General features: G+C 62.7%; 1 protein-coding gene across 1 annotated transcript; it reads left to right on the top strand.

Annotated features, from left to right (window-relative positions):
- The first annotated feature begins 2,201 nt into the window (after positions 1–2,201).
- Positions 2,202–13,873, top strand: SOAT2 (sterol O-acyltransferase 2). The gene is made up of 15 exons (XM_073319205.1): positions 2,202–2,385; positions 2,952–3,010; positions 3,391–3,518; positions 4,494–4,547; positions 5,439–5,546; positions 7,047–7,329; positions 7,806–7,881; positions 8,152–8,233; positions 8,471–8,516; positions 11,181–11,310; positions 11,723–11,820; positions 12,261–12,359; positions 12,955–13,090; positions 13,348–13,493; positions 13,823–13,873. Exons 1-15 carry the CDS (start codon positions 2,202–2,204, stop codon positions 13,871–13,873), a joined length of 1,680 nt encoding a protein of 559 aa, XP_073175306.1.
- The last annotated feature ends 1,019 nt before the right edge of the window (positions 13,874–14,892 follow it).

Here is a 14,892-nt window from a genome sequence, read left to right as displayed (position 1 = left end):
CTTAGGGCAGCAAGTCATGATGCTGCGCCATCCCTTTGGTCAGGTTGGTACTGATGGGAGTTGCAGCGACTTGCTTTTCTTTGGTCGCACTCGGTTCCATTGGAGGAAGGAGCATCCGTCACGCTTATGTGCCCCTACCTGCGTCCTGGAGTCCATCGGCAGCCCTCTGTTTAATGAATGCTATTGACAATGTGGATGAGATCCGCCCGGAGTGGCTGAGGCCAGTTGGAAGAGAATCAGAGCCATCACTTGAGCCTCAGTGCGCCAAAAAAAAAAAAAGTATCTTTTATATTCTGGGCTGGACCACATCTCCCATGGTGCACCATGGTTCCCCTCTTGGTGAGAGGAGGCAGTGCCTCATGGGGAAATAGAGTCCAGCTGAGGACTGTAGGCCTGTAGAGGAGAGTGAGGGCCCTGATGCCTCTGTCCCACCTTGGGGGATCCCTCCAGGGGCAGGTGTGTGTGTGTTGGTGGGAGGGGGGGGCAGTTTCCAGGTCTGGCCCTGCCCCAGAGTTGGCTGGAGGCCTCTGTCTAGGGGGCTGCTCACTAGGGATCTGGCATCAGCACTAGATTGGGTTCAAAGATTTCTGTAAGTGCAGGCGGGACCGTAACACGTAGCCTCTTCCAAGCCAGCCCTGGCCCTGTGGCTGGAGGACCTGAGAGCTCAGCCCTGCAGAGGTGTCATCTCGGTAACCCCTCATCAATTGCCAATAAGAGCTGCCCGGTTGGCTCAAAGTTCCCCTCGCCTTAGCCCTGCTGGGAAGTCCAAGGCAGCCAGACGGGCTGAATTCCAGCAGGATGCTGCCTTATCCAGCCAATGGGTCCATTTGCCCCCACCCCCCGCCACTGCAGAGTGGGGCAAATTGGGGGCAGAGGAGCCTCTGGGGGCCTGAGAGGCAGAGATGCTCCTTCATGGAGGGGGGTGGGTTGTTCTGGGGCATGAGGAGAACAAAGAGGGGCCCCCCGTGTGGAGCAGAGACAGGGGAGTCTGGGGGGGAGAGGCACAGCAAGGGGTCCCCCCCGGGGGTGGGGGCAGAGGGCAGGGGAAGGGAGGTGGTCCCTAAGCAGCAGTGCCCAGCAAGAAGACGTTTGAATCCTCACTCTGGAATGTTGGCAGGCTGCGGGCCAAATGACTCGCTGGTGTAAGCAGCCGTGACACCCTCTCCCCTCCTGGGAGCTCCCTTACACCTAGTGCTGATCCCTTTCCCTTCCCTGACTGAGCTGCAGCTAGCTCTGGGGCAGAGCATAGCACCTGTTCAGTCACGGTGTAGGGCAGGGAGCAGAGATGAGCGCCGTGCCCCAGTGAGATCACAGGGGGAACAGAGATCAGCAGGGGACGGGCTAACTGGGAGCCCAGCCTGGGACCCAGCCCGCTCTTTCTAGCTGTTCCTTCCCTCCCTATGACCCACACACATGGGTTGCCCCAGGAGAGGATGCTGCAATCCCCCTGTGCAAAGCATGCTGGGAATATCCAAGAGCCAGCGGTACCCACAATCAGCAAGAGACAGGGACGCAGCCTCGCCTGTCTCCAAACCGGCCTGTAGAAGAGCGAAGGCATCAGTCTAGGTGCCCACTCCATCTCTGCCCAGGCCCATCCTATGTGGGTGGGACCTGATGATTCTGTGCCCAAAGGCAAAGTTTTAAAGTGTGTGTGTGTGGGCGGGTGACCCTGGCTGGGGGCAGAGGTTGGAACCACAGGCCCTGCTATCTCTGCCCTGATAAGGGCTTTATCTTATCACCCCTGCAAGGAGGGTCCAAGGCTCCCATTTCCAGCCTGGATCCCAGAGTGGAAAAACTTCTCCAAGGACTTTACCCCACTTGCCAATCAGCTGACTGGGCAGGGCCCAGCACGGGGAGGGAGGCAGCCCCATGGGAGGAAGAGGATGGTAGCTCTGGGGCAGCCGCTCTGACCTGGTCCCATTCCCTCCGGAGCCAACATGGAGCAAGCTCAGAGGGCCCCTGGCAGAGCCAGGCAGAGGAAGAGAGAGGGGCAAAGGCAGGCAGAAGAGGAGGAGACTCAGGGGCTGGATGGTGAGGAGCAGGGGCAGAGCGGGGGCGGGGGGATAGGAAGGAGGAGGAAGGGGAGGTGGGGCGCAGTATTTCAGGAGCTCTGGGCAGGCGCCCAAGTATAGACGGGACCTGCCAGGGGCATCAGAGCTGGGGGGGGGCAGTGTCTGGGTCCAGAGCAGTGACTGCCGAGCATGCAGGTGTCGGGGCTGGAGCAGCCTGGGGCATGTCACTGGTGCCTGGGGCTAGAGCAGCGTGTGCCATGTCACAGCCGTGTGCGGGTGCCTGGTGGTGGCGTGTGGCATGTTACAGCCATGTGGGTTGCCCGGTACATTGTGGTGACCATGTGGCATTTCAGACCCGTGTGCCCAGGCCCAGGTAGTGGGGGTGGGGTGGGAGGTGGGGGTCTGTATCTTACCTGGCTGGGGTGGACAGGCAGGGAGCTTGCCAGGTGGGGCTGGCAGCTCAGGTGTGTCCCATCATCCTTTTAAGACCTAGCAGCTGCAGCCCTGGGAGCTCCAGGCTCAGGGGGTGGCACCAGCCCATACTGGGGCTGGCATGTCAATGCCCCACCAGTCCCTGTGAGCCAGCAGGCCGGGCTGGCAGCCGACCCCTCCTGCAGCGCTGCCCCCGATGCAGGCTCGGTGGGCTGGTTTCCAGGGGCCCATCCCATCCCACTCCAATTTGCCTCTGTCACAGTACGAGATGGCACCAAGCCGTGGCGGAAATGGGGTGGGGGTCCCCAAACCTCCAGGCAAATGGGGATCTTTCTGGCCCTGCCACGTGGCCACAGAGAGCTCCCGACCCCTCTGGCATGGACACGTGGGGCCCCCCATGCACGCCGGCTCTGACAGGAGCTGGGCTATACAGCACCTCCCCTCCAGGGGGCACCACCCAGTGGGTGACACGTGACTGACCCACTGCCCCCGGCTCCCCCCCGCCAGGGAACATCGAGCAACAGGACAGTGTCACCAGCCTCATCCAATGGAGGAGACACATGGAGGTAAGGCAGGGCTCCACCTGGGTCTGGGGCGGGCCGGGGGATGGGATGGGGTGGGCATCGGGGGCTAGGTGGATGGTTGCCGGGGAAGGAGCAATGGGCAGGTCCCGTGGGAGAGCCCTTCCCCCCGGGCAGCTTGTCTCCTGCGGGGTAGGGGTGGGGGGGAATCAGGACTAGAGGAGGACGCTGATGGCTCTGGAGCAGGGCACTGGGAGGAGCAGGTCCCCCCAAGGCCCTGGCACCAGCTGGCAGAGCTGCAGGGACTGGAGGGAGGCAGCTGGGATGAGGATGTGAGAAACTGGGGGGGCAGGGGAAGCACCTCCCAGGTGCATGCTGGGATACTCCCTGGGGAGGCCAGTCACCACCTCGTTCCCCTGGGGCAGGCGGTGAAGTCGGAGCTGCTGGAGCACATGCAGGGGCAGCTCGGAGACCTGCTGGACAAGGCCGTGGAGGAGGCTGCGCGGTCCTACCCGCAACCCCCCAGGAAGGGCCGGCTGGAGAGAGAGGATAGGTGAGAGCAGAGGGCAGGGGATCCACCCACCCAGCACCCCACTCCCCCCACCCAGCTCCGGGACTCCTCTCCCTGCCCCAATGCGGCACCACCCTGGGGAGTCCCCTGCTTCGGGGATCCCCTTCCTGGCCGCCAGCCAACCAGGGATTCTCCAACCTAACCCAGATGGGGGTGTCTGGGGTGTGACACGGGGTGCTGGGGGCACTGACATGGCAGCGGTGCTGAAAGCTGGTGCCCCCCTCCCTTGCCCAGATACCACCCAGGCCCCCCTGCTGAGTAGAGTCACTCACAGCCTGGGCCGGTAGCGAGGGTGCTGGACTGGGACTCAGGACACCTGGGTTTTAGTCCCATTCCTGCTGCGTGACCGTCAGCAAGTCACTGCCCCCCTCTGTGCCTCAGTTTCCCCTCCTGCCCCTTGTCCAGTTAGCCCGTGAGCCCGTTAGGGTACAGGCAATGTCGGTGTCACAGGGCCCCAATGGCAGCTGGAACGCCAGTATCTACTGCCCTGTTAACCAGACGCTCTAAGCATCAGACTGGAGACCCGCGCGTGCTGATCCCCCCGGAGGGACACCTTCCGCCCACCCACCTTGCAGCTGGTGGGGATGGTGACCGGCTGCTCTCTACCCTAGAAGTGCAGTGGGTGTGGGAACGTGGCTGTGAAAGCCCCTTCCCCGGTCTGTGGTTGCTGCTTGGTGCCAGTGGACATGAACCTGGCTACTGCAGAAGCCCAGTTCTCTCCGGCTTGAGCTGCAGGAGAATCCTCGTTAGCAATTAGTAGTGTAGGGCCTGTGAAACACAGCTGAGCTCTTCTGGTTCCACCCAGTAGCCGGCAGCGGTGAGCATGCACCAGCTCATTAGAAAGGGGTGGCCATTACCCTGGGATGGAAGGTGCACGCGGAAAGCAGTACCGATTCGGGGGTGGGGGTTTCTCCCCCGGGTCTAACCCCAATCCCCCCTGGAATCCTTTAGGGGGAGAGGCTCCCTGCTGGAAAAGCGGAAGGTGTTCGTCGACCGGCAGTCGCTGCTCGAGTGAGTATGGCACGGCTTGGCACGGCCTGCATGTACAGGGGCAGGGAGCTGCACCGAGATGCCCATGTGTGCCAGCCTGACGCCAGGGGCAAGGCAGCAGCACCTGGCAGCTGGGATGGACCAAACCCCCATCCAGAGCTCTGAATGCCCAGCACAGGGCACCTGACACGATGGGCTCATCCTGGGGCTGCCTCGGGGAGACTTGAAGGCTGCTCAGCGACCCTAGAGGCAACCAAGGAGTAGGTGGGGTGAGGGATTGCCCCTGCCACATCCAGAACTGCCCCCCCTCCCCGACATGCCCTGGAATGGCCCCTGTGCTGTCGAATCTTACAGAATGGGAGGTGGGGGAGACAGAGCTGGGGAGGGGGGAGCTGTGTGCACCCCTAGAGGGGCCCCTTGTGCTGGTGCTGCAGGGCAACCACAAGTTGGGTCATTTAGTCAGGACACCTGGGTTCTCTGCCCGGCTGTGGGAGGGGAATGAGATCTACTGGGTATAGTGGCAGGGCTGGGAGTCAGCACTCCTGGGTTCCAGTCTCAACTCTGGACGGGGAGCAGGGTCTAGTGGCTAGAGTTGCGGGGGGTGGGGGGGGGCTGGGGATCAGGAGTCCTGACTGTGCCACAATCTCAGATGAGGCTCTTTGCCGCTCTGTGCCTCAGTTTACCCACTTGTAAAATGGGGATGAGGATCTGCCAGCAGCTTTGTTATTGAAGGTTGGAGGAGTCTCCCGCCCCGCAGCCAGGAAGAGGCTGTGGGCGCAGGGAGGGTGGGGCAGCCCCTGCCCTTCCCCCAGTTCTGGGCGGGGAACATGGACGCAGGGAGGGTGGGGCAGCCCCTGCCCTCCCCCCAGTTCTGGGCGGGGAACATGAGCTCCCTGCCCGGCTCTTTTCCAGCGAGCTGATGGAGACGGAGCACTTCCGAACCATCTACCACATGTTCATCGCCATGCTCTGCGTCTTCATCGTCAGCACTGTTGCGGTGGACTTCATTGACCAAGGGAGGTATGCCAGGAGGGTCCCCACCTCAACCAATCACGGCCTTTTGTGCCTGGGGGTGTGGCCAAGGGGGATCCCTGCCCTGACCAATCAGAGCACAGTGTTTCTGGGGATGTGATAGATCCCCAGGGCCCCACATCCCAGCCTGAGAGACCTCAGCTTGCACTGAAGAGCAGAAAGTGGCATTTTCTCCAGCCCCTCCCTCCCCCCACCCCGGGGAGACCCTTCCTCTCTGCCCATTCAGCGACGATAGCAGCAGGGCGGGGTGTGTGGGAGGGGGGTTTAACCACGAGAACATGAGTTGGGGCCCATCCCCTGCATGGTGAGAATACGCGGCCTGAGGGCTTCCCAAGGGAGCACTGGGAGGAAGCCTGGGGCAGCCTTCCCCGGTGTCCGTAAGAGTTGGGAAGGTCCACAGTGTTTGCCATAGGGCAGTGAAGGTTCACAGGAGGGCTTTAGGGCACGAAGATCCCTAGTGAAGGTTCATGGAGCCATGAACACCCCTAGTGGAATGCCATAGGGCCCCGAGGGTGCGTAGGGCCATGAACACCCCTAGTGGAATGCCATAGGGCCCCGAGGGTGCGTAGGGCCATGAACACCCCTAGTGGAATGCCATAGGGCCCTGAGGGTGCGTAGGGCCATGAACACCCCTAGTGGAATGCCATAGGGCCCTGAGGGTGCGTAGGGCCATGAACACCCCTAGTGGAATGCCATAGGGCCCTGAGGGTGCGTAGGGCCATGAACACCCCTAGTGGAATGCCATAGGGCCCCGAGGGTGCGTAGGGCCATGAACACCCCTAGTGGAATGCCATAGGGCCCCGAGGGTGCGTAGGGCCATGAACACCCCTAGTGGAATGCCATAGGGCCCCGAGGGTGCGTAGGGCCATGAACACCCCTAGTGGAATGCCATAGGGCCCCGAGGGTGCGTAGGGCCATGAACACCCCTAGTGGAATGCCATAGGGCCCTGAGGGTGCGTAGGGCCATGAACACCCCTAGTGGAATGCCATAGGGCCCTGAGGGTGCGTAGGGCCATGAACACCCCTAGTGGAATGCCATAGGGCCCTGAGGGTGCGTAGGGCCATGAACACCCCTAGTGGAATGCCATAGGGCCCCGAGGGTGCGTAGGGCCATGAACACCCCTAGTGGAATGCCATAGGGCCCCGAGGGTGCGTAGGGCCATGAACACCCCTAGTGGAATGCCATAGGGCCCTGAGGGTGCGTAGGGCCATGAACACCCCTAGTGGAATGCTATAGGGCCCTGAGGGTGCGTAGGGCCATGAACACCCCTAGTGGAATGCTATAGGGCCCTGAGGGTGCGTAGGGCCATGAACACCCCTAGTGGAATGCCATAGGGCCCTGAGGGTGCGTAGGGCCATGAACACCCCTAGTGGAATGCCATAGGGCCCTGAGGGTCTGTAGGGCCATGAGTGTCCCTCGGGCCCATGATGCATGGAGGGTCCATGGTGCAGCTCTGAGTCTTGCGTCGCTCTCCTCTCCCCCTGCAGCTTAATCCTGGACTTTGAGCTCTTCATCTTTGCCTTCGAGCATCTCCCCACAGTGCTGGCCACCTGGCTGGTCATGTTCCTCTACACCCTGCTGGTCCCCTACAAAGCCCTGCAGCTGTGGGCTGGCTCCTACCACACCGTGCGCTTCCCCCGCCCCTTCACTGCCATCCTCTGGGGGGCGCTGCTGGCTTGCCACGCTGCCATGCTTGGCTTCTACCCCGTCTACACGGTGATCCAGCACCAGCTCCCACTCGCATACAGGTTCATCGTCATCCTCGAGCAGGTGAGTGCCATGGGGCTGGGCACAGAGGGGCAGAACCAGGCACAGGCAGGGCAGGAGGGCCCCATGGCTCAGCAGGACCAGTTGTCCTGACCTGCAGTCACCGTCCAGCTGTCCCGAACTCCTGCTTGTCCCACTGTAGATGTCTCCAACCAGATGTTTCTCTGGACAAATTCCTGGAGTCTCCCTGAGCATCTGGCTCAGCATACAGCCCCACAAAGCTAGGGTCGTCCTATCTTTCTGGATGGGGGCCCAGCTTCCACTGTGGGGTCCACATGGGATGCAGGTAGAAGGGGGAAGATTGGAGCTGTGAGAGGAGCTAGCCAGATTCTCGGTACGGTGTCCATGCATCTCTGTCTTCTAGGGAACCGGGGACACCCCCAGCCCTGGTGCAGTTCTGGCTGGCGGTGGGGGGCTGGCTCTCTGGGGACCGGCCAGCTCAGGAGCATGAGCAAAGTTCCCTGTTCCCTCCTCTCCAGATCCGGTTCCTGATGAAAAGCCATTCGTTCCTGCGGGAGGCCGTACCCGGCATCATCCATGCCAAGCCGCTGGACGGTAAGTACTGATCGCAGGACCCCTCTCTGCCGGTACCCAGTGCCAGCTAAGGCCCCACTCTGCCGGTACCCAGTGCCAACCAGGGCCTAGTTCCAGCCAGGGCCCCTCTCTGCCAGGGCCTGGTGCCAGCCAGGGCCCCTTTCTGCCAGTACCTAGTGCCAGCCAGGGCCCCTCTTTGCCAGGGCCCGGTGCCAGCCAGGGCCCCTCTGCCTCTCCCCCAGCGCTCCCTGCAGACATTTCCTAGCCACACATTTGGTTTTCTCCTTCCAGAGGAGGTGAAGCTGCCTGCGTTGTCAACGTACTTGTATTTTCTGTTCTGCCCCACGCTGATCTACAGAGAGAGCTACCCCAGGTGAGCCTGCTGCATGCCATGGCAGAGGGGGAGGAGGGGCACCAGGGACATCACTCCTCTGCCAGCTTCCTGAGGGGGGCTGTGCTGAGGACAGAGGGATCCCTACCTGGGGGAAGCCCCACTCCTCCCAGGCTTGACCTGCTTCCCATGAGTGTGCTGGGTCTTTGAGCAAGTGGGAGGGATGGATGGGGGGGCATAGTCTGAAGCTCCAGCCACTGACCGACTCCCTTCCCCCAGGACCCCTTACATCCGGTGGAAATACGTCGCTCAGAACTTCGCCAAGGTGAGAACGGCTGCTTTCCTCTGAAATCGTTTCCTAGCGTTCGAGGCCAGAAGGGGCCCTGACCTTCCTGTCTGACCCCCTGGCTAACCCAGGCCGTTGCGTTTCGCCCAGATATCCTTACGGGGTGCCCAGCCGTGCCCCATGCTGCAGAGAAAGTCGAAAACCCCCGAAGGGCCTTCCCAGCCCTGATCCATCGATCAGTTAGACCCTGAGCATGTAAGGGATGGTCTACGCCGGGGCGGGCTAACTACGGCCCGTGGGCCGGATCCGGCCCCTCAGGGCTTTGGATCTGGCCCGCGGGATTGCCACCCCCTAGCGCCGCTCCCAGAAACCGCTGGCCCCCGGTGTGTGTCGGGGGGGGGAGGGGCGGGCAGAGGGCTCTGTGCGCTGCCCTCGCCTCCAGGCACCGCCCCCTGCAGCTCCCATTGGCCGGGAACGGAGAACCGCGGCCAATGGGAGCTTCAGAGGAGGTACCCACAGGCAAGGGTAGCGTGCAGAGCCCTCTCCCCCCCGTCTCCCCCAGGGGCCGCAGGGAAGTGGTGCCAGCCACGAGGGATGGATGGGGGGGCATAGTCTGAAGGCACAGCCCATGCGGGGCCAGGCAAGGCAGGCAGGGAGCCTGCCCTGGCACCGGTGCGCGCCGCTCCCACCTTGAAGCCGCTCCAGGTAAGCGGCGCCAGGCCAGAGCCCGAACCCCTCTTGCACCCCGCATCCCAACCCCCTGCCCTGAGCCCCCTGCTGCACCTCAACCCCCTGCAGCCCCCTGCACCCCAACCCCCTGCCCTGAGCCCCCTGCTGCACCCCGCACCCTTCCTGCACCCCAACCCCCTGCCCTGAGCCCCCTGCTGCACCCCGCACCCCTCCTGCAGCCCCCTGCACCCCAACCCCCTGCCCTGAGCCCCCTGCTGCACCCCGCACCCCTCCTGCACCCCAACCCCCTGCCCTGAGCCCCCTGCTGCACCCCGCACCCCTCCTGCAGCCCCCTGCACCCCAACCCCCTGCCCTGAGCCCCCTGCTGCACCCCGCACCCCTCCTGCACCCCAACCCCCTGCCCTGAGCCCCCTGCTGCACCCCGCACCCCTCCTGCACCCCAACTGCCTGCCCTGAGCCCCCTGCTGCACCCCACATCCCTCCTGCACCCCAACTGCCTGCCCTGAGCCCCCTCTTGCACTCCGCATGCCCTCCTGCACCTCAACCCCCTGCCCTGAGCCCACTGCTGCACCTCAACCCCCTGCTGCACCCTGCACCCCTCCTGTACCCCAACCCCCTGCCCAGAGCCCCCTGCAGCACCTCAACCCCCTGCAGCACCCCACACATCTCTTGCACCCCAACCCTCTATCCTGAGCCCTCTGCCGCACCCCTCCTGCACCCCCACCCCCTGCCCTGAGCCCTCTGCCACACCCCTCCTGCACCCCAACCCCCTTCCCTGAGCCCCCTGCTGCACCCCACACCCCTCCTGTAACCCAACTGCCTGCCCTGAGCCCCCCACACACTCCGCACCCCTCCCTGCACTCCTGCCCTGAGCCCGCTCTTGCACTCTGCATGCCCTCCTGCACCCCAACCCCCTTCCCTGAGCCCCCTCATACACCCCGCACCCTTCCTCTGCCCCAACCCCTTGCCCTGAGCCCCTTCTTGCACACCAGACCCCCTCCCACGCCCTGCACTCCCTCCTGCACACCAACCCCCTGCCCCAGCCCTGCATGCAATTTCCCCATCCAGATGTTGCCCTCGGGCCCAAAAGTTTGCCACCCCGATCTACGCTGGCATCAGCATCGCTATCTCTCAGGGATCAAATCCACACCCTGGAAAGACGCAGCTATGCCAGGCTAACCCTTGGAAGAATTCTTCCGTCCACCTAGCTACCGCCTCTTGGGGAGGTAGATTAGCTACGTGGCTACACTGAAGCGCCGTAGCGAGGGACTGAATTTTAAGAGTAGACACGGCCTTCCCACCAGGCAGGAATCTAAAGAGAGGGAAACCATTGCTCAGCCCTCTTCCAGAGCGGGCCGTGCGCGATGCCAGCTGGCGGAGGGGAAGGATGGCTGTTTGGTTTCAATCCCCTCCTGCCCTGTGACACACTCCCCTCTGACCCCAGGCGAGTCATTCAGTCCCTCGGTGCCTCAGTTTCCCATCTGCAAAATGAGGATGATTGACGTTTCCCAGCAAACTTGTTTTTCACTGGAAAATTGGGCTGGGCGGGGGTTGACAAAACCTTTTCCGGCAGAAGTGTCTGCTTCCTGCTGAGAGTTTTGACTTGGGCGGGGGTGAGAGGGTGTCAAAAAATGCCGGAAAGCGGAAATGTTTTGGCGGAAAATGGTTGATATTCAAATTTCCAACGAAAGACTGAAATTGGACCCTGGGAAAAAAAAAACAAAACAGCCTCCAGCCCTTGTGGTTGCAAAAAGCCAACGTCGCCTGAGTGCGAGCGGCGCGGAGACTTCTGCCTGAGTCTGCAGAGAGCCCGAGGCAATCGCTCAGGGAGGTGTGAACGGCGCCAGGCCTCTCAACTCCACTGCCCAGTGACAAGCATTTCAGTCTCCCGGCGGGAGGCTTCTGGGAGGAGCTGGAGCGGGGCGTGTCCCCAGCTCTAACTCTGCACCCCAGCAGAGCGTGCTCGTTCCAGGGGCCCGGGGAGCAGCATCCCTGACTGGGTCCCCCTGGCAGTTCCTGGGCTGCCTCTTCTATAGTTATTTCATCCTGGAGCGCCTCTGCATCCCCATCTTCACCAACATGAGCAAGCAGCCCTTCAGCATCAAGATGCTGGTGCTGTCCATCTTCAACGCCACCCTTCCAGGTACACGGCCCCCACCACTCCCCTCCTTGGGTGGGGCTGGGGAGAGGGGGCAGCGCTGTGCAGAGCTGGGAGGGGCCATGTGGGGCTGGGTGCGTGGGGGGACTGTGGGAGGAGGGGTCATATGGGACTGGGGGTGTGATAATTGCTGTAAGTAACCAGCAGGCCAGGGTAGCTGGCCTGGTTGGCAGTGCCCCCTAAGGGTCGGGGCAATCCCGCTGTGGAACAGCGGGCGTGAAGGTTGGCGAGGCTGCGGCGACGGGAATGGGCAAGCGGTCCCAGGGCGTGATGGAGGGGGAGGAGGCCCCGGAGGTGACAGACTGCATTGGGGCGGGGGGCAGAGACCAGGCGCGCCTGCCCCAGCCCGGAGCCGTCCAGCCCAACCCAGGCCAGACGCCCCTTCTTGCCACTGCAGGGACCTTCCTGCTGCTCCTGTCGTTTTTCGCATTCCTGCACTGCTGGCTCAATGCCTTCGCCGAGATGCTGCGCTTTGCGGACCGGACCTTCTACAAGGTGAGCTGGGGGAGGGAGGGGAGGGCCCTCTGGGGCCAGCCCTGCCGCCACCCACCCTGATGTGGGACCCATAGAAAGCTCGAGGGTCTCTTCTCCCCACACCCCTGAAATTCTCAGCCAGGGTGCCCTGTGCCAGGGCTCTGCCTGCCCCCTGTTGGGGGCTCCTGAGCTGGCTTGCAGTGCCCAGGCCCAGCTGGGCTCCCCTGTGCCACGGAGCTGGGTGGGGAAGGGGTGGCCGCTCTGTCTGAGAGCTACAAGATGGGCAGAGGGCACTACCAGTGCAGCGGAGCTGCAGGGGCTGGGGGACACCAAAGCTCCAGGGCCACGTGGGCACCACGGGTGCTGCAGATGGGCGTGCACACGCGGGTGGGCGCTGCAGCACCCTCGGCCCGGGCTCACTCCCCTCTCTCCCTCGTCCCTCTCCCTGCATGCGTGCCCAGGACTGGTGGAACTCCACGTCCTTCGCCACCTACTACCGGACGTGGAACGTGGTGGTTCACGACTGGCTTTACTACTATGTCTACCAGGACCTGTTCTGGGTATGTGGCCCTGGTGCCGGTTGGACATTGTGGCCGTCACTGCGGCACCTGGCAGGGGTGCGGGTGGCGCTTGGAGCCTTGTTTGGTCAGGGAGCTCTGCAGATGATCATAGCCCAGCTCTGGCTCCCTGGCCCAGGCCAGCGGCCCTGATGGAGGGGGCGCTCACCAGCCCAGGCAGTGAGGATGATGCCCTTGGACTCAATGAAACGGGAACTGCTGATGATGCAAGGGGGCTTTGGGCTCTGAAAGGATCCTCGCTGCTCTCCGTCCAGCTCAGGGTGCCAGGCGAGCAGCCAGAAATGGTCCTGGGCTGGGGAGGTAGATGCAGGGAGGGGACACAGTGAGGCTCCCTCCTCTGGATCCAGCTCCCTGCTGCGGGGTGGTCTCATGCAGAGGAAAGGATCTATGCCAGGATGGTGCGGAGCTGGGGGAAGGACAAGGAGGGGGGTCTCACCATAAGGGTGGTGTGGCACTAGACACATTCCTGGCAGGGCGAGGGTTAGTAATGGGATGGGCCATCGGCCTGGGGGGAGCTGGGGTCTGGGACCTTGCTCCTTGTGGCTCCTTGGTTCAGTGCCTTCTCCCTGCCCTCCAGCTCTTCAGAGGGAGGTCCCGGGTCGCAGCCATGCTGTCAGTCTTCATCATGTCCGCCATCGTCCACGAATACGTCATCACCCTCTGCTTTGGCTTCTTCTACCCCGTCATGTTCACCCTCTTTGCCATCATTGGAGGTGAGCGCTGCCTAGTGCCCGGCTTCTCGGTTCCCAGGGTGAAAAGGGGGCAAATGGAGAGCACCTTAGCCAGCCCCACGCCAGCCCACAGTAGTGGCCAATGAAGCATAGATGGGAGAGGATTGAGTGGGTCTCGGCCCAGTTCACAAGGCTACGGGGTCACTCAGCAGAGACGGGGGGACCCCAGTGGGGTGGGGACAGGAGGCGCGTGGGATGGGGCAGTCGCTGCCCGGCCTCCCCCTTGGCTCTCCCCTCAGTGATCTTCAACTTCCTGCTGAACGACAAGCGGAAGAGCCCGATCTGGAACATCATCATGTGGACCTGCCTCTTCATCGGCCAGGGCATCCAGGTGTGCTTGTACTGCCAGGAGTGGTATGCCCAGATCCACTGCCCGCTCGAGCAGGTGAGGGCACCCGGCCCGGAGGCTGGTCTCGGTCACAGGGGGCAGATCTCACCCAGCTGCCGTGCCAGACACCCCCGGCCTCATCGCGGGTCACTTATCTCCCTAGAGTACTAGGGTCCCCTTCTCCTCTAGGCCCCTGGGTCACAGCCTGTCGCTCTTGCCCAGCAGCGAGGGGTGTTGGCCCTCCCTGCTAGGCTGTGCCCATGCCTCTGGCTCAGTCAGTTGGTAGTGTCCCCCTCCCTCTGGCCTGGCCCCAACTCCATTACCCCCCAGGGCAGCGAGGGCCCAGTTCTGTCACTAACTGGATTTCCGGGGGGGGTTCTCAACAGAATACGTTCTGGGGGCTGGTGACGCCACGCTCCTGGTCCTGCCGCAGCTAGGGGCCCCTTTGGATACCGTCTTCCCCATCGCACCAGGAGGACACTCAGCTGCACCCAGGCCTGCCGGACACCCCAGCTACCGAGAGCTCCTGCTGCCAGGATGCATGGAGGAGCTGCACGTGCCCGTCTCCGCCCCTTTGGCTCCTTTCTTACTCAGCATGTCCCAAGTGGATCGGGCTGGATCACGTTTCCCCCACGAGGCCGGGCCTTCTGTCGCTTCCCCAGGGAGGCTTTGGGCAAGAGGGCATTGCCAGTGGGCCTGGCTCTCTGGAGAGACCTGGGGTGGGGTGAGGAGCAGCTGCCAACCCAGCCATGCACCAGCGAGCTACACTGGACATTCTTGTACTGAGACAGCCCTGTGCAGTCTGTGGACGGGCCAGAGTAACAGCAGGGGCCGTCCCATGCCTCAGCCCTGGGTTCACGCCCGGCAGCTGGACTCTTTTCCATCCACTCCCATGGGGGAAAAGGCCACACTAGAATTCTGCACACACACACAAACGTGCCTGGTTCAACAGGTTACTGCTCCACCTCTGGATAAGACCCAGACTCTGGCATTGTCTCAATCACTGGGTGCCGATCCTGACACCAGGCACGGTTCCTCCATTCACACTCCCCCACCCCCCAAGCAATTGACACAATCCTCTCGGCCAGCAGGTTAATCGACAGGGCAGCGCAGCACTTGGGGTAGATCAAGGGGTTTGTGAGCACAAAACCACCTCTGCACCATGAAAGGACAGAGCCCAGCCCTTTGGCTTCACTAACAGGGCAAGCTGCCATGAACTCCAGCCCCAGCTGGCTGCCAGTTGGGACCTGTCTGCCTGGGGTGGCACCTCCTACTGAGCAGGGTACAGTTTTAACGCTACTGTACCTGTGCAGTGCACCAAGGGGAACCTGCGGCCATCGGCTCACTCACAGGGCCAGGCTTTGCTCCCAGCAGCTCCCAGCCATGCTGCTCCAGGGACATTGTCCCAGGAGAACGGTGTCCAGTAGGAGTGTGGATTCCTTTATTGGTATTGCCT

This window comes from Lepidochelys kempii, chromosome 20 (assembly GCF_965140285.1).
Source record: "Lepidochelys kempii isolate rLepKem1 chromosome 20, rLepKem1.hap1, whole genome shotgun sequence".
Classification (NCBI taxonomy): Eukaryota; Metazoa; Chordata; order Testudines; family Cheloniidae; genus Lepidochelys; species Lepidochelys kempii.
The sequence above is the reverse complement of the archived record's forward strand: the minus strand, read 5'-3'. Positions and strand labels throughout refer to the sequence as shown.

What these genes read in the sequence shown, in the direction of transcription:
- SOAT2 (XM_073319205.1), top strand. Translation starts at nt 2,202, where the DNA reads ATGCAGGTGTCGGGGCTGGAGCAGCCTGGGGCATGTCACTGGTGCCTG. An exon ending in TCGCTCAGAACTTCGCCAAG is followed by an intron (nt 8,517 to 11,180) that starts GTGAGAACGGCT and finishes TCCCCCTGGCAG; the next exon opens with TTCCTGGGCTGCCTCTTCTA. An exon ending in CTTCAACGCCACCCTTCCAG is followed by an intron (nt 11,311 to 11,722) that starts GTACACGGCCCC and finishes TTGCCACTGCAG; the next exon opens with GGACCTTCCTGCTGCTCCTG.